General features: G+C 44.5%; 1 protein-coding gene across 1 annotated transcript; it reads right to left on the reverse strand.

Moving 5' to 3' along the window:
* Nucleotides 1-955: 955 nt before the first annotated feature.
* On the reverse strand, nucleotides 956-19,451 carry arhgef19 (Rho guanine nucleotide exchange factor (GEF) 19). Its single transcript, XM_070910951.1, has 16 exons — nucleotides 19,351-19,451; nucleotides 7,513-8,218; nucleotides 6,927-7,418; nucleotides 5,107-5,239; nucleotides 4,934-5,019; nucleotides 4,561-4,817; nucleotides 4,318-4,478; nucleotides 4,060-4,212; nucleotides 3,626-3,755; nucleotides 3,355-3,429; nucleotides 3,180-3,269; nucleotides 2,922-3,085; nucleotides 1,747-1,905; nucleotides 1,586-1,665; nucleotides 1,402-1,506; nucleotides 956-1,220 (listed from the first exon to the last, which is right to left on the reverse strand). The coding sequence occupies exons 2-16, from the start codon at nucleotides 8,195-8,197 to the stop codon at nucleotides 1,066-1,068; spliced, it is 2,925 nt and encodes a 974-aa protein (XP_070767052.1). The 5' UTR covers nucleotides 8,198-8,218; nucleotides 19,351-19,451; the 3' UTR covers nucleotides 956-1,065.
* Nucleotides 19,452-23,136: the final 3,685 nt, after the last annotated feature.

A 23,136-nucleotide genomic window follows, 5' to 3' on the forward strand; every position in this document is an offset into this window, starting at 1 on the left:
AAAATATAGAATACAGTCAGCCTAATCCTTTAATCAGATTAGGGCACTAACAGAAAAGAAGTATTTGTGGAGTGCAGCCGTGTAAAGAGGAAAGTCTGTCCTTCATTTGTGTTACAGAAGAATAGTGGAAATCATCTTTAAAAATAATCTATCACTAAATTGTTACAGACCATTTACAGTATATACAGGCAGGGCCTTGTATTTCAGCACATGGATGGAAATGAACACACTGATGCACTGTAGCGCATCAGATATTGGATGGACTAAACACAAAAAACACATCAGGCATTCATTTCTTCCCGTAACTCGTGTACATTTTTGTTGAATGCGTGGACGACGCGACGGAGCTACTTCTCATCTGCCCTCTGAAGTTAAAGCAGCACTCGGTGTGAACAAAGACAAAAGATAAAAGGCCTCTGATGTGTACTAATGCAGCTCAGCAGCCGGATGTGCCTCAAGCGTTTGTCTGATGTTGTAATACTACATGAATGAATCTCCTGCACCTCACGGAGCTCAGCTGCAAAAGGCAGGCGAGCGAGGGATTCTGACCACGTGACGGCAGAAATATGTAGTGACAGACCTCGTCCCGCTGTTCTCCTCTGACGTGAACCGAGAAATGTACACAATTGGCCTTTGGATGTGTTTATATTTACTACCTGTGCTGGTAAATGTGCATGCATGTATACCACACTTACCACAGAAAACGTTCTCAGGCTTTAAAATGGTAATGAAATGCATTCACAGAAAGCATGCACGAAGTCATTGCTCCAAGAAAATGGAGAAACTTCAGTGTGGCAAAGCTGTTAAAAATGTCTTTTGTCGACGGAGTCCGATCGTATAAAAGCCTGAAAAAATATAAAGGAGCATAAAAAGCTTTGCGCTCTCATTTGAAAACTGTATTTACTGCTAGCATGCTGAAGGAAAACGCACAGTTTAGCAACCATGCAAAGAAAAAAACAGCTTGTTCTAGTACCTGCGTACTACACAAAGGTCCCACATCAATCTAAAATTAACACAATGATCCACTATGCACCTTTGACAGGCGACAAGTTGCAGTAAAAATGGTTAGTCGTCCCCCTCCAGTTTCTGTGTGACACATTTGATGCGGATATTTTCCCGGAGGTTGCGGAGGCGCGCGCTGCGACTTGTGATTTCCTCCACGTAGGTTTTGGGGAACCAGCCCCGTTCCCCGTCAGACAGCCTGATGCCTTCCACCCAGCCTGGTGAAAGACAGCATCCCTCAGACATCAAACAAACCACCGCACATTATCATGCACTGCTTGTTTAAAGCTCGGGCAGCGCGGACCTTACTTTTTATGGCCACAAGCTGACATTCACTTTGCTGCAGGTTGAAGCTGGAATGCAAGTTTATCTGAAAGAGGACTTTATCCAAATTCTTACCATCACTTGTAATGGTCTTAGCATGAAGAATGTCGGCCTTCTCCAGCGTTAACTCATCGTGCTCTTGGGCCTGATAGCTTTTGATGCACTGAACCTGGGATATATCTAAGAGGAAAAGACAAGATGAATGAGAGGATTAAGAGGTTCACACTGATTCATAGTGCGCCCAAAGCTCTTTACTGACCATCATTCTCGCTGGCCTGCTCGATGTCTTCACGTGGATCAGATGGAAACATCGCTGTGATCCATCTCTGCTTCCCGCTCCTTGGTAGACATGAAAAAAGGGCAGTTACGCGCCGTCTGCTAAAGCATCCAGTTCTTGTTGACGCTGTGCCGTTAACTCACTCAGTGTGTGACTTGAGCAGGATCTGGTGTTTGAGCTGCTGGCCTTCACACAGCTGCAGGTGGAAGATGAAGCCTGAGATGCCCTGCAGCTTCTGACTGAGGTCCTTCACTTTGAGCTCTCCTATCTTGGCATGTACGAACACCATGAACTTCCACGGGCTGCAAAAAACAGGTCACGTTATTATCACGATCACCAGCAGACAGCGCATGTTTAATTCATTTCATCGTTCACATTATTCTGATGGTATTCATTTATGTTTGTAAGAAATGAGTTAATACATTTTTTTTTACACTACCAAATCCCACACATTGTTGCTGTAAAGGATAGGTTCAATCTTTAAGGAATAGTTTGACACTTTGGGAAACATGCTTTCTTGTTGAGAGTTAAATGAAAAGCTAAATGCAACTCTCATGTCTGGACACCACATATGAAGCTAGAGCCAGCAGGCGTTTAGCCAACTTCACGGTGATGACGACACTGCAGGAAGTTACCACGCTCAGGCAAAAACGTTGTTTTCCAGTAAATTTGAAATTTGAATCACACTAAAAAATTCAAGTTCATTAGTGAGATTTCAAGATGCTGTTTTTTTTTTGGTTAGCTGTTTCCCTCTGGTCCAGTCTTTATGCTAAACTAAGCTAAGCTAAGCTAAGCTTTAAACTTCAGCTTTACATTTAGCGTGCAGAATGAGAGTGGTATCAATCTTCTCATGTGACTCATGTGAAAGTGAATAAGCGTGTTTCCCAAAATGTTGACTAATTCCTTTAATGCAACACTCAGAGGCCATATATACACTGAGAGAGTATTGGCTGTGAAGAGATCTCTTCCTAATGCAAAAAAGACAGAACAGGGCAAAAACACCAAGTTGTAACATGAGGCTTCAGCAGTCTGTGTTAGCAAAATCAAGAGGGCATCTTCCAAAGCGTTTACTTGCTTCTCTATTACAAACCCAGTCCTTTTGGACTACATGGACCTTCCAAATTGAAACACAATTTACACCTTCATGTTGCAAAAACTGACAGAAAATATAATTGAACAGATTAAATAGATAGAAAAAAAATACAAATTACAAAACAGATTTTTGAAGACCCTCTTTTTAGTGCCAGGTCCAAATCATCTAATGGGTTTGTGAGGGGTCTAGTTCCTGGTCTCTCTGTAGCGACTGCATGTCACTCACTCCTTCCTCCTGGACAGCAGGAGACAGTCATTAAACAGGTGGAGGTACACAGGCTTGGTGGGTAACTTGAGCTTCGATCCAGAGATACTCATGGTCTGAGTGTCCACTTCCAGGAGTTCCCCGTGTTTCACCAGCCAGCGAGACTGAGAGATCAGAGGGAAGATCTACAGAGAAAGACCAAACACAAACTATTAACAATGAAGAAGACCAAAAAAGGGAATCAATCAACAATCAACAGCTCACAAAGACTTCAGTCACCTTTCCCTCAAAATTGATTTTCTTATTGAGGTGAATAAGTTCCTCCATCCTCTTCATTGACTGCACACTGGAGTTGCATTCTTTGATGATCTAAGGAGACACACACACACCAACATGGTTATTACTGTTGTGCTTCACCAGTGATAACACTGGCTGTTAGAGATGTAATCACCACCTTTTTTAGCTCATTGAAAGCTTTCGTGGCGGTGTCCTCATCTCGGGAGCACGGCGTCGTCCTCTTTAAGATATTCTGAAAAATAAAGACGTTTTTTTTTTTTTTGAAGACATTCCAAAGAGTAAACAATACTCTTTTTATGCTCTGTTGGGGGAGAAAAACATGCTGCGGCAAACTGCTTAGCCGGTCCCAATATTACCCCATTTAAAGTTTCATGTAATTGGGTTTCAAGTGTGAACATGAATTCTGCAGTGAATGTTTAATCGTGTACCTCCACCAGCATTTTAAGCCGTGTGATCCTCTGAAACGGGAGGATTAGAAAAGAGGTCAGGGGAAGTCTTTGGCAGATGGGGTCCTCCTCCAGACGAGCCAGGATGCCGGGGAAACGAGGGTTCTCGTGCCTGAGTGGACAGGAGAAGTCCATTTAAAGAAAACACTTTCATGACTTACAGTGAAAGTGGGTGTAAATTCCAGCGTGCTTTTTAACCTGAGAAAAAATGTTGAGCTCTTTCTCTAGATGAACCATCTGCAAGTTAAGTCATGCAGGTGTAAAATAACACCTGAACACCCCGAGAGGAAATTATGGACATCCAGCCCAAAACAACTGGACTTTATGCGCTAAAGACACGAGCGTGCACACGGAGATAGTGCCGAGATATATTTACATGTATGCACGTTATACATGTGGTGAAAGCAGCTACTCACAGCAAGCGTTGGTATGTCTGCTCCTGGTAAGCCTGGTTGGTTACATAAGGTAAATAAACCCTTCGCAGAGCTGGGCAGTGTTCCAGGACGATGTCGCACACGTCAAAGCGCAGAATGTCTTCCTCCAGCCGGTGCTCAAGGTCCTGAAGAAACCTAGGAGTGAGCAGAGAATACGCTCAGACAAGGAGACATGATGACTGAAATGTCAAAATGGAGACCTGAGTGCAATAGAGGCATATCGGCAGCATATTACTTCACCTCTCACTGACATCTTTGACTTCAGGCAGCTTGGAGAAGAGCCACTGCTTATTCTGCGCTCCGAGACACTCGGCGAGCTCCTGCGACAACATGAAGTGGTCCACTGCGATCGTCAAGCTACGAATGTACGACGCCTCAGACGTCACCAGCTCAAACTTTGCCTGAGTTGAGGAGGACACAGCATGTCAGCCAGCCAGAGAAACTAGCAAAGGCAACTACACAAATCTGAAATGTCTCAGTCACCTCTTGTAATTTCCTTTCCTCGTTGCTGAAGTTGTCGAGCTGGCCGCTGGTTCGAACATCAGGGATGTCCTGCCACAGTGCAAAAGCAGAGCCCCGTGACGAGCGAAAGGAGCTGGATGGAGACAGATTGGAAGGAGACGGGGTCCCGTCTAACTCCTCATCCCGGAGCCCCTCATCCTCTGTGCCTGGCTCCTTCCCTTGCTGCCTCTGGATCTCTCTGTTGATGGCGACGTCACTGTACTCCTGGTACAGAATCGCTGCAGGAAATATCCAAAGTGAAAAAGGATGTTACAGAAAAATGCAACCAAGTTTCCCTTTAATTAGGTGCAATAGCTAAACTGTTTAAAGAAACAAATAGTTCAGGGACACTTACAGCTGGGCAAAAACCGTGATAAGCGATTTGAACTAGCAACAGTTGGAAGTGTGCTAAAGTCCTCCTCGATGGATTTCTTTCGCATTCTGCGAAGAAAATGTGAATCAACATCAACACATGTCCTTTCATCTCTTTAGTTTTTGTGTTGTATTATATTTCAAGCCTGTATTTACCCGAGTTTTGTGCTCCACCGATGCAAAGGCATGCCATTGTCACTGCTGGGCAGAGTAGGTGCAGGTCCTACAGGACTGTGGGGGGCGCTATCACTAGAACCTCCTGAGCTGCGTTGCTTGGAGTTGGACTTATCTAAAGAGCATAAAAAGCAGACGGTCAGGTCAGGTCAGTTTTATTTATACACAAATTTGCCTCAAGGGGCTTTACAATCTGTACAGCATGTGACACCCTTTATCCTCAGACCCCCGATTCAGGTAAGGTGTGAGGTCCGGGCAAGAAGCAAGAGACCTATTGGTAATAAAGATTCATGAGGTGATACTCTCAGTTTGAACCTCTCTGGAGGGACAGCTTCTTCACCTCCTCAGCTGTTCAAGGCTCTTTGATCTCAACAGTTGGTGCCTTCCTAAGCAATCTACCAAATATCTAAACATACAATGGTACCTTTAAGGGGAACAAATACTTTCTTTTCGACATTTAGCCTTCATTAGTTAGTCCTCAGACGAGAGGTGACATGAAATAAGGAGGAACATATGTGTATATATATATATATATATATATATATATATATATATATACACACACACACACACACATATATATACAGTGTTATTGTATATATTCTTATTTTTTATTTTCATGTAAATATTGTAAATGTATATATTTTATTTATTTATCTATTTATGCTACTTTTCTACAATTGAATGGGAGCGCGTGTAACTTTGTACCCCCCCCCCCCCCCCCCCGGGGATCAATGAAGTATTTCTGATTGGGATTCTGAAGATGACAGGGACCAAAGGTGGACCCAGCCCGGTCACACTGCGATGACATCGTCAGCATTTTGAACTCCCAATAATTGTTTTCATTATCGATTACTCTGTTGATAATGGTTTCAATTAATACAATAAATTCCTTAGTTACATGGTTACTTCTGTAAAATGGTGGAAAGAATGCCCATCGCAATTAAGGTAGTGTCTTCGAATTGCTTATTTGGTTGACCAAAACCAGACCAAAACACTAATATATTCAATTTAAAAGTACATAAAACTGAGAAAGCAGTTCATACTCACATTTGAGAAGTTGGGACCAGGAAATGCTTGGCATTTTACTTAAATGATTAATTGATTCTGAAAAATGTTGGCCAGTCCAATAATCGATTCATTGACTGTTGACCAGTGTTTCAGCACTAAAGTGAAGCATTGTGTTCTCAAATATCAACAGGATTTGAGAATCCACTTTCTCCAAATGTTGACCCACCGTATGCCCTCTGGAGACAGGGCAGTGCCACAACAACATCATTTGTGGTTTTCTTTCAGACAACAGCGCAAATGGTTGAGGTTTGACATTGAGTTATGTTTCCGAGTCTGATTTTGAGTTTTTGATTTTGAGCTCGCTCTCTAATGTACACGTGGGCACAACAAAGAGTGACATGTTAGACAGCGGACTTCACCGCCATCTTGGACGGGAAACATGAGGAAAGAGAGGGATGTGACATGCAACAAAAGTCTCCCTGTGGAACTGTGGACGCTGCAGTTATATGGCCTCAAATATTAGGCTATCGGGACCAAGGGATACCTTTTCATCACTCGAGTAGAGTTCAGAGATTTGAAGAATCTATGACAAGGAGCACTGAAGCTGTTAACCCTAACCCTAAAAGTTAATTTGTCACTGGTCTATAGAAAAGGCCATTGAGCCTGTTTTGTATCTCATGTGGTGTTTAGTTTTTTTTGTTTTCATACTGCTCTTGATTGTCTGGGTCCTAGGTTTCTGGACTACCTTTCAGTGATATGTCACCCTGATGTTGGTTCTGTTGTCTACTCACAGTCCGGGTTGGGGCTGAGGCTGTTGGAGCTCTGCCTGTCCCGGGAGGCTACCCGAGCAGACAGCGACTTCCCCAGCTTCAAGGTGAAGGAGCTCTTCCTCTGAGACAGCTGGAGTCTAGATATCAGTTCTGAAGCTGAGAAGCGCCGCCGTTCTTGATCCCCTTGACGGCTGCGTGACAAGAAGCTCCCCCCTATGGCACTGGATGTCTCTACACTCCTCCTGTCTTCCCCCACCCCTGGAATTGAGTCCTCTATTATCCGCAGTGGTTCTGCAGGTAGATTAAAAATATCATCGTGACTGAGGTTTGGGAGATCTGTAACACCGTCTGTGGATGAAGGACTTGAAAGGGCCTCCAGGGCAGATAATCCACTAAGGTCCTCCTCCAGGAAAGATGCAAAAGGTCCTGGGAAGATGTAGTCTGCGTCCAGGATTGGGCTGCTGAGAGAGTCATCGCTCGGGCTGTCCGGGGAATAGACCTGCATCTTTCGCCCTGGAAAGAAAGAAGAAAATAACTTCATTAGATTGAGAGGAAGCCTAATTTGTTGTGTCCGCTTAGTTAACAGTGAAAAAAGCTGCACACTCACGGATAGACTTCTCTTTCAGTGACCCCTGTGATGTCCTCCTCTGCGGCAGGCACGAGTCTGGGCCCTGAAACCCAGGACCTTCAGGTGAGGATGGGGAACAGGGCAGCTGAGATTCCCAGGAGTCTCTGTTTGTGTATAGAGAGGACAGAGGGAACGACAGAGGGAGGCTAAGAGCGGCGTGGAGAGGACGACACACTGTTGTGACAGTACGAGGTTTTTCAGTCTGCTCCTGCAAAGAAGTCCTGGCGCCATTATGGCATTCAAGCTCACCGGCACCCGCGGGTGTATGAAAGTTCAAATTCAACGCCGTTTCATGTTCGTCGTCTGTCCTGTGGCAGCCGTTCTGCATTTCATTCAGCTCATTCAGTGTGTGTCTGAGGCCATTCAGGGAGTGTGTTGTGCATCGTGCGTCTGGGACAACAGTTGGCCTCGGAGAGCCGAGACTGTTTAATTTAGGAGTCGCTGGCGGTTGTAGCTCAATAAAAGCCAGTGTTTCCTGCTGGCACACTGCGACATGCTTGTGGTGGCACGGGTGGAGGAGAGGCCTGTCCTCCTGGGCCTCGCTCAGAGCCTGGGACTCTCCTGAGCCGGGGATCCACATGCTGGGACTCTCTCCTCGGCAGTGAAATGCGTGAAGGTGGGGCTGGAAATCAGGAAAAGGTGAGAATCCATACCCAGGGAGCATGGCTGAACGAACACATGGAAGCTGGAAAAGAAGAAGAGGTAGAGTATCACTATCTAATATGTTTTATTAAAAAAACCCTGCTAAAGTCCACGTGATCTTTTTATAAAGCTTTTCTATTTAAATGTATCAGTTTATTACTTGATTACAACTTATTATAAGGGACTGCGCAAAAATGATCGATGTAGGCAATTCACGATTAAAACGAAGACAGGCAAAGCATAAAGAATTTAAGATGATGTAATCGAACCTTAACCATAACATTTAACCTTAAATATGTTAATTGCATGAAAAAAAAACTTCAAAAGCTTCATCGCAGAGAGATTATAAGCAGCTGGAGCAAAAATGTATCAAATCCAGGTAGGAATGTATCTAAGATCTGCTCGCTCAAACCACCTGCGCAGGTGAGGAGAATGGGCTCAAACTGTCGATGCAGCACGTCTTTTGTACAGCAAAGAGGAGTCTGGTACGTTACTCTAAACCAAAACAACAACAAACCACTTATCCAGCAACCGAATATGGTTGACTGGACACAAGTCACGGTCAGCAACTTGGCTTAGTGTGTCGCCGGGGGATTCCACAGAGTGTGTTTGGTACGTTTCATAAACTATTCAGGCAGTCTGTGGGTGTTTAGTGGATAGAGTTGGTGGAGGACTGACATTTATTGTTTACACACACACACACACACACACACACACGCACACACGCACACTGAGCAGTCACTCCTGGAATTAGCAAGATGGACCCTGGAACTATTGACACGTGCAGGATGTTTTCCAGTCAAACCCAGTCTTCACACACACACACACACACACACACACAAACACACGTACATGCACGGACACACACTCACACACACTTAAGTCTGGTGTAGTGTGTCTCCTGAGCCGTGTCTTCCTGCTCTAATTAAAGACCTCTCTACACGCAGCCTTCAGCCCCTGTACTTAACATCTCTAACACACACACACACACACACACACACACACACACACACACACACACACACACACACACACACACACACACACACACACACACACACCAGCCCCAGACAGAATACCACAACAGACAGACAGAGGAAGAGAGCCCATCCTCAGCACTCTCACCTTTCACCTGAGATCTATTCCATCACTCTGGTTGCTGGTCTCGCTTCCTGTCAGTCGTTGTTGGCTGGCAGGCACCTCGTCAGGCTGAATACTGAGCGTCGGTTAAAGCCCAGACAGGCTGTTAAAACACACACTTGTGGAGCTCTGTCTCTTCTCACCCTCCTGCTTCCTGAACAGGTAATCCTCAACTTCTGACTTAAAGACCAGGTAAAAGGACACACACACACACACACACACACACACACACACAGTCTAATATGCATGCACAGGGGGCTGGAGAGGTAAATCGGTTTTATATTTTCTATTCATTCACATTTCTCCACAGTCACAAGCCCACATCATTTTGTTATTTCACCATTCAAATAATAGAAATGAGTAATGTATTGATTTCTTTGTTTTGTAAGCTGTTGCATTGTGGGACAATTTTATCACCGAAAACTACACTTAGAAATGAAGTGATTATAGTCTGCGCGCTGGCATTTTAAAGCACACTTCAGTTTGTCATCTTTCCATTCTTTCCATTTTATCTATTTGTTCACAACCACACACACACACACACACACACACTGCAGGCTCTTTGCCGTGGATAATTTGGAGAAATTATACCCTCCCATTCATGCATTTGTGATTTAAAGTTCAATTATCACAATGACACACTGTAAATCTTTATGAGCTACGTATATTTTACATTATAGTAAGTAGTATGACATTAAACTGTCCGCCTGTAATTTACATGAGCACAGGGGTGTCTCAGGAGGGGATAAAAGCACAAAATAGTGCTTTTCCCGAAAGTCTATCTCTGTTTACAATGGTGTTTGTTTTCCTGCGCTGGAAATCATAGTTTACCTTTCTTTTTATGAGCGCACATGTGCTGCGACTATGAGGCTGTTGAAAAGCCACACCTGTTCTTGCGGCAACGGTAGGCAGCCTAGTGAGTCCTATCTCTCTCTCTGCTTCCCTCTTACACACACACACACACACACACACACACACACACACACACACACACACACACACACACACACAGTAGTGCAGACACAAATGGTTACCTGTTCCCGGCTGCAGACAAAGGCAGCCTTTATCTGTGTGCCTGGGCCAGGCTGCCCTGAGCACAGGACACCTGAGAGGGTGTGGGAACTGCTTATACTGATCCACTCATATGGTGCAGCCACTGAGCCATATAAACACATCCAGGCCACTGCTGCATAATGACACAAGCTTATTGGTGTCTGGATGTGATTACTGGCTGGTTATACAGTAATCCTGCTGTAGATGTACAGCATTAACCAAACTTTACCTCTGCAGTCTGTCATGTGAGATTGCACATGAAGCATGACCCAGTCTAGAGTGCATTGTCTTTCAGTTTCCACGATCATCTCATCTTCGGATTTGATTTGTCAATGCCATCCTGATGAATGAATGCTCACATAATCCTCCACCAACAGCCAAGTCGTCATAAATCAACAGACTCTCGGGAGGAAATTAGCTATCAGCTCATTTGATCAGGAAACCTCAAAGATCCCAGCTGACAATGAGCCTCACCGCCACATTTATCAAAACACGAAAGCATCCGATTACACGTGGCGCACATTCCTCACGCTGATACAATTATATCACGCTATTAAAATTTCAATTCCAAAGACGTGTAATTTCCCTTGTCATAGCAGGGTGTTATTTGTGACTGTTATGGACTTTGCTGCCAGTGTTTCCCCCTGTAATTTCACTAGGCTGCTCTAAGACGCCATGTCTGCATACAGCAGTTAATGAATGGCACTCTGGCATGCCTTTAATGCCAGCAGCCGTACGAGGAGCATTTTTAATTGGGATATTTTTCATCTTGAAGGTCTCAGAATGATCCTTTCATGGAGTGTATCACCTAAATATGAGCATAAATCCAATGCTGATTCAGCTCCATGACAGAGCCAAATGTGGTGTAATCGCATAATTAAGGTTTGTTTGATGTTTGCCGGGGGGGGGAGTTGTGACGGTGTTAAAACAAATGGATTCACTGTTGGAGCTGTTTGTGGTTCATGGAGGTGAAGAAATACCTTTCTACACTGTTTACTTTTCCAATGTTAGGGAGTGTGACGGTATCGCTGCTTTTAAGTGGCAGCATGGAAGAGGCTTAATGTTTCAGAGAGGAAAAGGACCATGATATGTCTGTGCCTGGTTTATAAGAGTCTAACTAATATTCAGCGTGTGAATGTGGCGTTTTACGGCCGCTAAGCGTCCCAAGAAATTCTTAGTTAGACACCAACATGCCATTCAAACATCAACGTCAACCTTTCCTAGATCTAGATGACATCACAAATCGGGGCCTTTGCATCTAAAGCTTTCAACTAAAAACATGGCAGCTGGTCTAGAAATCTCAATTCTCACTTCACACTTCAAAGTACACTTTTCACGTCATCAGGTTGTGGTTTTCTAAGGCCACGGACCCGGTAAAGCCTGCTTTAAAAAAAGTCTTCTTTCTCTTCTTATTGTCAACAAATTCCATGGAAAAGTGACAAACCGGCCATCAACTTTAAAGTTTATTTTAAGTCATTTCCGACATACGCCGCCCTGCAGCTGTAAATACTCACAAGAGCCCCGTATGCGTATTTATCTGCAGCTGAAAATAGACCCCCAAAAATGCAATATTTATACCTGTGTTCGTTTTGCTAAAAACTAAATAACTGAAAAAAAGAAAATTGAAATGGAAAAACTGAAATAATCAAGTCTTTTTTTCAAGAATGAAACTATATATTTGTGACATCTCTTTCGTCTCTGGGGCTCAGTGCCATAGAAAGACAGACAAAGTTAAAAAGTATTGAGAGATGGAGACATGCATAACAAAAATATCCAGTCACCAGCCTTATTGTTTAGTCCCAGCAGGGGATGAAACAGTCCTGTGAAGTTGCGATGTCTCCTCAGATTGGGACTAACTGTACCTGAACTATCTGGTGAGGGGGCTTTTTATTACTTTGGGTCTGATCTCTGGAACAAACCGCCTGAATTCTCAGTGGATGTTTTCCAGGATAAAACTGGCCGCTCTTATGTGTGATATGGAACAACAACTTCAAACCCTTCCCACTTACTTTTCAGCTGCTCAACCATGGATGACCCCTGACGCAACGCTGAAAGGTCTGATTCTGAAGTCAACAACAAATGCCCGAGCAGTCATTTTTCCAGTACTTTACGTGGTGACGTACAGTGTAGGTAACCTGGTTCCAGACGGAGCCAATAAGAGCTTTGTATGCTGGATTAAGACAGTGGGGACATCATCATCATCATCATCTAGAGTCAGACGAGAAGCTGCATCCATGAAAGAAAGCAACAGAAAAAAAATGCTACAAACTTGCGCCAAGCATGGGTGAGATGAGAAAAATGTGTCCTGCTCCAAGCAACTTGTGCTACAGAGGAGATGAGCCACTTGTTACTGATCAGTTAGAGCAAAACAACAATAACAACAAAACAAAATAATCCCCACCTGAAATCGTGAAAAGGATGTCAGGCTAAATGTATGAGGTGAAACAAACTCCACGAGACATTTTATTCAGTTGCAGGACACTGTGAGCTTTGCTACGATGTTGCAGTACACCTTTGGTTGTTTGCAGTGTTAAAATGTGGGCGATGAATATCTGAACCAACTTCTATCTTACCTGACCCCGATCGGACTTAAACCGTCCGTCCCTTCCCCCCCACACACAGCTTGTGTCCGGTGCGTTTGGTCAGACACACTGGAGTGTCCTAGCAGTGTGGTGCGACCAGCTCACGTGTGTCTGTGAGATCGCAGTTTAACTTGGTCACATCAGACCACTAATTGCCAAGCAGTAGACTAAAGAGCTCAGCATTGTCTGCCGAGACAAGACATGACATCACTCAGCGTCACTTCTAGGAAAAACCACCCCTCCCAGGCTCGCTGGGTTTTTTGAGAAACCAGTTTTTGTAACATTTCCTATCAACACAGGGATAGCGATGAGACTGTAGACCGGACTTCCCGCTTTTAAACTGGAATTGCAAGGTTTAAACAGCGCAATGTGATCAAGGATGTGTGTTTTTGAAATGATTAGTGTTTGTGCTACTTTTACTTCAGCACGTAATATGTGAATATGTGTTATAATATAAATATGTGTTTACTGAGTGGTGGAGCAGGCTGTGTTGTCATGTTTCAGGCTGCTGTTGAACTGAAATAGCTTTAAAATGCAAACCTCAAATCTTCACCACATCTTTTGCAGGCATGTGTGCGGGTCTTCCATCCAATTATTTTATGGAAAAACAATTCAGGGCAACTGGGGGCTTGCTGATAAAATTCAGACATTATGCAATAAGTTCTTGTGCTTGTTTGAGACGGGCAGTTCTCTGACAATAAATGACGCGGCTTTGGATATTCTGCCTCTCCAATGTGTCTCCGCTTCTTGTTTAGATGATTGTTAGTTGACCCTTTTGAACTTCATTTCTTGAAATGCTTTCCCTTTCTTCTTGTGGATGTCGAAGGACTTGATTAAGCCAAGTCCTTTGCCTCGACCAAGCTGATGGTGAAGCACGAAACATTTCAGACGTACACCAAAGACACCTGGATGGTTTCTTCCGGGTATTTTAATGGGCTCCATCTCTCAATCAAAACAATTCAATTCAACTGTATTTACATAGCGCCAAATCATAACAGGAGTTATCTCAGGGCACTTTTCACATAGAGCATGTCTAGACCGTACTCTTTATAAAACAAACTCCTCAGCGAGACTCGAATTCCAGTCAGAGAAAGCACACCAGATGTCAATGTGACGCACTGATCTGCATTTTTTGTAAGATCAGACGCCTGAATGGTGTGAGAACGGTTGAGCGAATTCAGGTCAGGGAGTTTCTTGGTATTCGTTCCTCTTCTACCCTCCACCCACTGAGACAGGTGAGCACCCCAGAGGCTACAGAGGAGGAGGGTGGGGGTGGGGTTACCCAAATGTTTACACATGGTGTGGGTCCTCCTAATCCTCCTCTACAGCCTCAGGCAACTTACCCACGACCTTCTGAGACACTATGAAGATGCATACTGACAACCTGGCTTATAATAACACAAAGCTATGACATTCAAGGCACACCTGAATGGGAGTGTGTGTTTGGGACGCGACCTATCTTATGATTGAAAGCGACAGGACGTGGAGAGGCCCTCCCTGACCTCACCTCACCCAGCGGGACCCCCGCTAACAGAAACGGACAAACAGCAATCTCTCATTTAAAAGCCCGAAAAAATGGCGACCATCTCACACGTAAACGCCAAGACTTTTGGACCTTTAACCTCCCCTTCCCCCCCCCGCTTCACTCTTACCACCATAACAACTGCAGTCAGATAAGCTGACACACAGTAGACATACGGCCAGGATAGTAGAGAGACACAAAGGAACTATTGACAAACTTATGGAAATAACCTGCTCTAATTATGGTGCTTTTGTCATAAGTCGCAAAAGCTAGCGAGTCGATGGAGGGCCAAGGATCCAACCCGCACTAAATCCAGTAAATCTCATAATCAGTGCCTTCTGACAGACGACGGTTATCTGTATGCGGTGAGATTCTAAGAAAAGGAGTGCTGATTGAGGACGTGTTGGCAGGGTTACACGTTCATATGGAAAGTTAAAGGCGACACATTAAGAAGACACTCTTGGTTTACGGTACGGTCCTCGGTCAGTGTGTTCAAACACCCACCTGACTCCATCATCAACAAAGTCATTTTACAAATAACTCGACATGTTTCACGCAGCAATTAACAACAACACTTATGAGGCAGCAGCTAATGGTTATTTTCATTGTCCATGAATCTGTGTAATAAATGCTTTTGATGAATCACGTCTGCAGAATGTCAGAAAACAGTTAAATATATCCATCACAATATCCCAGAGCCCGGGCTGACGTCCTCAAATTCCCTCTTTTGCCTGACCAACTGTCCAAAACCCAAGAAGAGAAGCTTGATTAACACTCACTGGATAAGGCTAGCGACTGTCTATGTTTTTCTTGTGGTCAATGAATCCCATAAAAAGAACCAAAACCAATAATGAATTGATCCTTAATAAGTATTGTCTGTGTATCTAAAGCCTGATATAGCTTCTTCCTCTGTGCCATAGAGCTCCGCTGTTTTCCAAAAACTATCAAAAGCAGTGAGCCACAGTGTTGCGCTGGGTGACATGTTCCTTGATTACCATGAACACACACACTCATTTATTTTCAGTCAACACACGCCACCCTGCTGTTGTAAATACTCACAAAAGCGTCAAATGTGCATCACTCCACAGCTGAAAATAGTCCACGACAAATGCACTGTTTACTCCTTTTTGAGTAATGTTTGCTAAAAACTACAGCGCCCAGCTTTCTTTGGGAAATGATTTAGCCTTTATCAAAAATGAAACTTTTGTGACACACTTTTAAAGATTTACCTTTTCAGTAGGAACCAATGGGCTTGGGGCTGAGAGTCGAAGACAAGGTAGGGAGGTAGGAAAGTATTGAAAAACTGACTAATGCTTGGTTTTGGTCTTTTTGTGGGAAACTATTAAATATAAATATATAAAACGTCACCATCATTGAAATGTTTAAGTTGTTTATCTAATCAGAAATGCCCAGCCTCATCCTGTAATCCATTCTCAGAGTTACCGTTGATCAGCCAATCATGTCGGCACTGCGAGCTTTGTAGTAAATGTGATGAAACATTAAAAGAAGGTGTGCCATTCATGTATCTGCTGTAGTTTCATTTAAGGCTTTATTTTTAATTCATTGAAAAGGGGGAATCTGGGTTTGCTGGACTCAAACTGTCAATCGGAGCTCTTTGATTCCAATCTGATCCTTCGCCACTGAGCTCTCAAGAGGCTGACCTACTTTACAACAAATTGCTGATGCATCTCTTGCATTCATCTCTTCCTGTGTTCGCTCGCAATCTCTTACTCTCGGTTTTCTGGCTCTCTGCTCCACTTTTTCCCAGCTGAGCACCAGCAGTTTGTCCTCAACCCACCCACCCACCCCCACCCTACTTCTTGCTTTTATTATCTGGACAGGTATGGACAAGCCATCCACTGGGCTGCTTGTTGTTTTGAAATGTGATCAGGTAAAAGTGGAGCACACCTAACGAGCTGACCGTCCAGAAACGATTCCACTTCAGCCCAGAGCTAAAGCCATAAACTATTCAAAACCAAACTCCCGAATACCAGCAGTGTCATCGGGATTAAAGCGATGAATCGAAAGAGAGCTAAACGCCCCTGAAGACGCTGAAAAAGAACAGTTGCTGCTGCTGCACTTGAGAGCAACACCTGGTTTGTGTGAGGGTTTTTTTTTTTTTCAGAAGAGCAAAGAGGCCCAAAAAACCAAACATTTTAGTGAAGAAGAAATGCCTCCTGAGCCAGAAACATATTATCTCGCACGAGTACAAATGCGAAACACACACCGCGTCGTATTGGCCAAGTCACAATGTGAAATAACCTGAGGGCTCCAGTGCCAGACAGGTGTTCAGCAACACAGCCGGGGCCTCTGGGCTCGAGTTTGAGCCTTCATGCACGGGCCAAATCTTCTGTGACGCACAGATGAACTAATAAACGACAGAGCCTACTGTGTCCACTGCTGCCAAAAAAGTGAAGGGTTTGTGCTTTTAAAGGAGATCTCTGGTTGACTTAGTAAAATCAGCTTTTCCACTTACAAGTCAAAGCCATCACATTACTATATTATTATATAGTGCACAGGTTTTTCACCCAGTAGGTGGTCTGTTTTACAGTCCTGGTTTGAAGACAAGTTCATGTCCAACTTCAGAGGCCCCCAGATGAGACCCTCTGACACGCAGAGACACTTTTCCACATTCCCAGGATGACTCGGCAAGCTCATTCCTCTGAAATTGACCACTAAACCGAGGCAGGAGACAAACAAAGAGGCCCGGCTATACACGTGCGGGAACAAGGGCTGCTATTATGGGCTATTAAGGCCGCTGCTATTTAGGCCACGACCCAAAAAGCTAGGAAAGTGACAGGGCCTCCTCAAAATATCAGTGTCACTGACGCTTAAAGGGCAGGTTGCTTTCAGGTTGCAATGGAGCCTAATGATTTTTGCCTGGTTTTGAGGAAAACAGGTCAGTGCAAAACACAGAGCAGAGGCAGTCACGTTCAGGTTAGCAGCTGAGTGTGTGAATGTGTGTGTGTGTGTGTGTGTGTGTGTGTGTGTGTGTGTGCACGAGAATGTAAGCACCATAAGGAGCACAGGTAGCATTTGCATGCAGGGTTAGCTGTGGGAGGAGAGAGGGGTATGTGATAGATGGAGGGTGAGGTGTGGCATTCTGGATTGCTTCCCCACAGCGCGCACACACACACACACACACACACACACACACACACACACACACAGGCTCAGACAGCCTCTGTCTGAGTGGCAGGTGATGGGGCAGGTGCTCTCCAGACATACAGCTGTGGGGGTGGGAGGAAGTGGGAAGAGGGAGGGGCCTGGTCTGTGTGTGATTTGAGCAGGCATGCAGAGGGAAATCAAATGTACAGGAGTGTGCTTACAGGCTCGAAACTCACTCACAGCTAAAGGATGTCAGTCATCCTAAATCTCCTTTTCTTCCAATGTGATGACTCTTACAATAAAAAATAAAAATTGTTATCAGGAGTCTGGCATCGTACAGGGGATCTCCAGCCTGTAATAAAGTGCAGTAAAACAGTTCAAGGTCCTGATTTATGCTTTGTGCTGGTACACGTCTAGCAAACGTGCAGGTGGTGCGTTCAAGTCAGACATACCGTAGTAAATCAGATAATCCAGAAAACACCCACAGCTATCTATTTGTGCTCCAGCCAAAATACGTACCTCCAGACTATCTACACACACACACACACACACACAGCGGCTGCGGCTGTCGACTCACATGACAACACACTTAGTCATCGGGAGGGCAGACAGAAAAGGCAGCCATCGCACTGATGGAGCCTGGAAGGTGTTAAGAAAAAAGTCTGGAAGGTGGTAACCCGTTTCACATGTGGGTCACACAAAGGGAGCAGCTAACCCCAGAATTAAAAATCATAACCTGGCTGCTGAATGTAATGATTGCATTGTTGTTTATCCCTCATGAGGCAGCGTCAACAACTGACCAGCTGGAGGCTCCACAGGAGTGAACAAACAAACCACACACACACACACACACACACACACACACACACACACACAGATCCACGTACACTCCTCAGCTAACAACCCGAGGCTCTTTCTTCGCCTGAAGCCAGAGAAGGTGTTTGACTCTTATGCTAAAATGTCCCACGCAGGAGAACAGAGAAGACTGTGTGAGCTGCGGCGCCAAGTTTCAGCCATGTACAGTTTTTAACAACCCCTCATCCAACATACTCGAGACATGCACTTACCTGCCCCGCTCTGCAACGACTCACTGCTGCACTGTAACCATCGCATTCAGATCTTCACCTCACTTTGCCCTGCCTAGGGAGCTGCTGGAAACATTATTGATGCAAGCAGCTACTTCTTCCAAAAGAATACATGAATAGGGAAGCTAACGAGCCCACTGGCAGCATTCACGCATCTAATTGTGCTGGATATTTGGCAACTTTTTTGTCGCAGGATAAAACTGTCAAACTTATGTCACATTTAATCATGTATTCCACTGTAACGCACATGCATATGTTGAAAGAATGTATTGAAACCGCTGGTTTTGTCAGTGGAGACACAACATCCAGGCAAAGAGGCCTGTGTTTGTCACCTGATAGTCCATCCCACAGTCGCTGTTGTTTCCTGAATCCCACATGGAGACAATATCTACCTTTGTCTTCCGAGCATATACGCTGTCAGATAAATGCAATGCACCTGACAAGCTGCACAGCACAGCTTCCTCCCAAGTGCAGCACACAAAGCAGGAGCCTGCACACTCAGGCAAATCCCACAGCTCAACTTTCACTCCCGGCAGCTAAACTCTCCAACTTGGCAAAAGCTGGCAAGGTATTGACACGAACATGGAACGTGAATGTATTTCTCTGCTTTGATAAAAAAAAAAAAATATTCTGTGTGTGTGTGTGTGTGAGAAAGAGTCATTGTTGCTGTTTTCCAGTACTGTACCTCATTGGTGTTAGCAGCCTAGTGTGTGTGCTGGACGGTGGCCAACAGCAGTGTGTGAATCCAGGCCATCCCAGGGTCAGGCTGAGCCACTCTGCTATCCATTGCTGCCTTGTGTTCCTCCCGGCTTCTTTCCTTTCCTTCTCCTCCCTCACCTTTGTTTTTTTTATAACGCGGCTCAGACTTTTCAAATCTCTGCTCTTCTGCCTGGTTCTTCTCTTTCTCCTTCTTCTTCTTCTTCTCTGCCTCCTAAGGAAAACAAAAACAGGTTGAAAAACAGCCACCACTTGCAGCTCTCAGAGCTACTTACAATGCAGATCCCCTCTCTAAGCTCCTCTGCTCTCCCTTTCCTCTCACTCCTTTTCCCTCCCTCCCTCCCTCTCTCTCTCTCTGCTACTGTTGGGGAAGTGCTCTCTCACTCTCCTCCCCCTCTTTTGCCCTTCCTCTAACTCTAATAGTTATTTAGTGTCTCATTTCAGCACCTGCTTTGAGACACAGAGAGAGAAGCGAGCAGACAGACCTGGAGAGAAAAATGTTGCTCCTCAGTGGGAGTGCGTACAGTAAAAATAAGAAATGTGCCAGTGTGTGTCTATGTGATGGTGGTGGGGGTCTACTTTATCAGCAAAGTAATACACATACGCCATGCATACTTGTGTGTGTGTTCATGTGCTGTGTTATTTGAATGTGTAAAGCGTGCATTTACACATTCAAATTCAAAACAAGCGCTAATTCTTGCATGCAAAAGTGCACGTCGGTCTTTGTGCACGTGTGCATTTGCATCACTGTGCGCACAGACCCACAGAGATGCCTGTGTCTGTTGTGTGTGTGTGTGTGTGTGTGTGTGTGCGCCCGCTGCAGCTTTCTACTACACGTCACACTGCGAGTTGGTGACAGAAAGACGCTGCGACGGCATGCTTGAACTCTCTCATGTCTTTCAGTGCTCCCCGCTTGCTTCTGTATCAGCTATGTTCACTAATCAAACATGAAAAGAATGGTGGTGGGTGGTGGTGGTGGTGGTGGTGGAGGGGGGTTAGGTTACCCCGGGACACTAGCTTACTCAGCAGTGGTGGATGTCTAATTGTCCCCCTTTTTGTTTGAGGAAAACAGGTCGCCAAAGGCTCGAGAGTTGTTTGTGATTCTCCTTTTGTATCACCGTTCTCACTGAGGGAAAAAATTTTTTTTTTAAAACTGTCTTAACCTGTAGCATTTTTTCATTTATTTCCACAGGAGCTTTAAAGCCGCACTAATCAATAATTCATATTAACAATGTTCAAAATGACTGTGTAATGTGAAAGTGATGAACCCACAGAGAATTATCATCCGACTCTGCGGTTTCTCTCAGCTCTATCAAGCATTTTAGCCTCTTTTAGCTCTTTGTCTTGCTTTTCTGGCCTGCAATTTACAAAAAGCCCAGTTGGCCAATGGCTGCTAGTGTTGCTCTGTGTTTCTGCTGGATGTGTAAATAGTGTCAGTGTTGTGTATTTTAATTTGTTGTTCAGCGGATGAATAAATAAATGAAGGCAGCTTCCATGTTGGAATCATCCCCTTGATTGGGACTGTCAGACAGTACCATGAATATTCTGTATTAGCTAAAGAGGTGGAAGTTTCAGATTTATTGCCGCACCATCAAATGGAAGCATTCCAGATGTCTTTTGCAGCATTGTATACACATTCCCCCGAAAAATTAAACCAGACATCTTCGGTCTCTCTGGAAACTTTGGGATCTCCTGATGAAACGATCATGGCGTAATGCATAAAAATGTAATATTTAATTGCATTGAGCGTCAGTTTGATTATGTGTATGTGTATTTTGCACATATTCTACATACTGTGATATAATGTTGCAAACATATTCTTGTTAATATGGTGATATGGAGCCAGCTCTACAGCTTCACATCACAGAAATGAATCAGCCTAATCAGAAATGCAAATTAAAGACGTATTTAAAAGTATGTTTTTGGGCATTTTGCTTTTTTCAGTCTCCTTCACTTGCCATGTTGCAGCGTGTAGCTTGCAGCATCGTAACCTTGCGGCTGATTTAGGAACTTTGTCTTGCAGCCCATGCATGCAAGCGTCTCCTTCCACACTCCGGCAGTCGGTGAGTGAGCCAGCCGGTGTCCACAGTGCATACCTGTGCTCGCTGACATGTACTAACTCACTCTTCCTGCAGGCCATGGCAGAGGAACGCACTGCAATCATAACAATCTGGAGATGAATGTGGCTGAGAGAGAGAGGGAGGGAGAGGGAGGGAGGAAGGCAGCGTATATTAAAAAAAAAAATAATATGGATGACAAAGGTGAAATAAGAGAGACAGAGGGAGGAGAGAGTGCAGAAAAGGGTGAAGAAAGAGTGAGGAGGAGGAGAGGAGGAGATGAAATAAAAGTTAGAAGTTGCCCAGGGCCACAACCACTGATAGAGATTGTGAGGGGAAGAGGGAGAGGAAGAGAGAAATCATCACCGAACACCTGTCTGTTTCTGACTCCTAATAAATCAGTATCTCCTTTATCTGTCTGCAAGTCTCTCTGCTTTCTGGAGAGAGGGGGGGGGGAAAGAAGAAGAAGAAGAAAGGGGAGAAGGAAGATGGAAAGACGTGATAACATTACCGTTCATCCCTACAGCACAGTGAGAACAGCATCTCCCAGCTGACACATCAGCCTTTCAGAATCCCACGCTGAGCAGGCATGTGCATTCATCAAACTCGATTTATTTTGCTCTAAAAGGCCTTAAATGCAAAACAGCTCACGCACAAAATATGCCCAAGGTACTATTTCACTCCTGTTTACAGTATCGTACAGTTTCAAGTAGAAAAGACGGACATGCTCAGCATCCATTGACAATAAACATGTACAGTATATGTGTATGTACATATACACTGCAGACGAGGTTGTAGATGTTATTCATCATAGTGTACAATACAGATACGCTAATAATGTAATATTAACAGCTCACAATCAAAGCCTTTTGAAAAATGAACTGGGAAAAAAAGACGAAAGAAAGAAAACGACCACACGGAAACTCAAAGGGGAACTCCACTGATTTCACGCATAAAGGTGATTTTTTTTTTTCCACAAGTCTATGAAATAGGTTGCATGATAGGAAATGTAGTTTGACCCTCACTAGGACACGACATCTCGGCCTTTGCTACATTCTCTCCCAACTCTATGGAAGTGCAATGCTGAATCACTGGACTGCCCCTTTAAAAAGTAACCTGACAGCAGGCAGAACAGCAGTGTTTCACTGCCCTCTCCGGTTTAAAGTCTTGCCTCTGACCACACCCAGATCCACCGAAGGGTGAGGTCATTGTGCGTGGTCAGAAGTTTACTCACCGCACCCAACACCCGGGTCACGGGGTCCTGGAGTCCACCTGTACATCACTGAATCGAGGTGAAAACTTAAACCACTGGAGGTCAGCAAATACAAGATTTTTTTTGCAGGGAATTCAGTTACACTTTAATGTCATTCAAAACATATAACATCAATGTCACTGCTAGTCACCCTCAGGTTGGATCTGACGCACGCTGCTGCAGGTCTCAGGTCTGTGTGAAATTCTAAGGACGGCCTCACTTTGAGACTAGTCTGGCTCACCAGATGTAGGGTGCTGGGATAAGCCATTTCAGTCAGAATTGCAAAACACGCTATCTTGCGTGTTTTACAAGAGCACCGTCGCTGCATCCCGGGTTTAGCGCCACCCAAGACGACTGTGATTGGTTCAAAGAAATACAAACAAGCCAGAGAGTTTGTTCCCCCTATATTCCCCTATTCCCCCAATTGTACTTGAGAATGTTGCAT

The sequence above is a fragment of the Enoplosus armatus genome, chromosome 8 (genome assembly GCF_043641665.1).
Source record: "Enoplosus armatus isolate fEnoArm2 chromosome 8, fEnoArm2.hap1, whole genome shotgun sequence".
In the NCBI taxonomy this organism is placed as follows: domain Eukaryota; kingdom Metazoa; phylum Chordata; class Actinopteri; order Centrarchiformes; family Enoplosidae; genus Enoplosus; species Enoplosus armatus.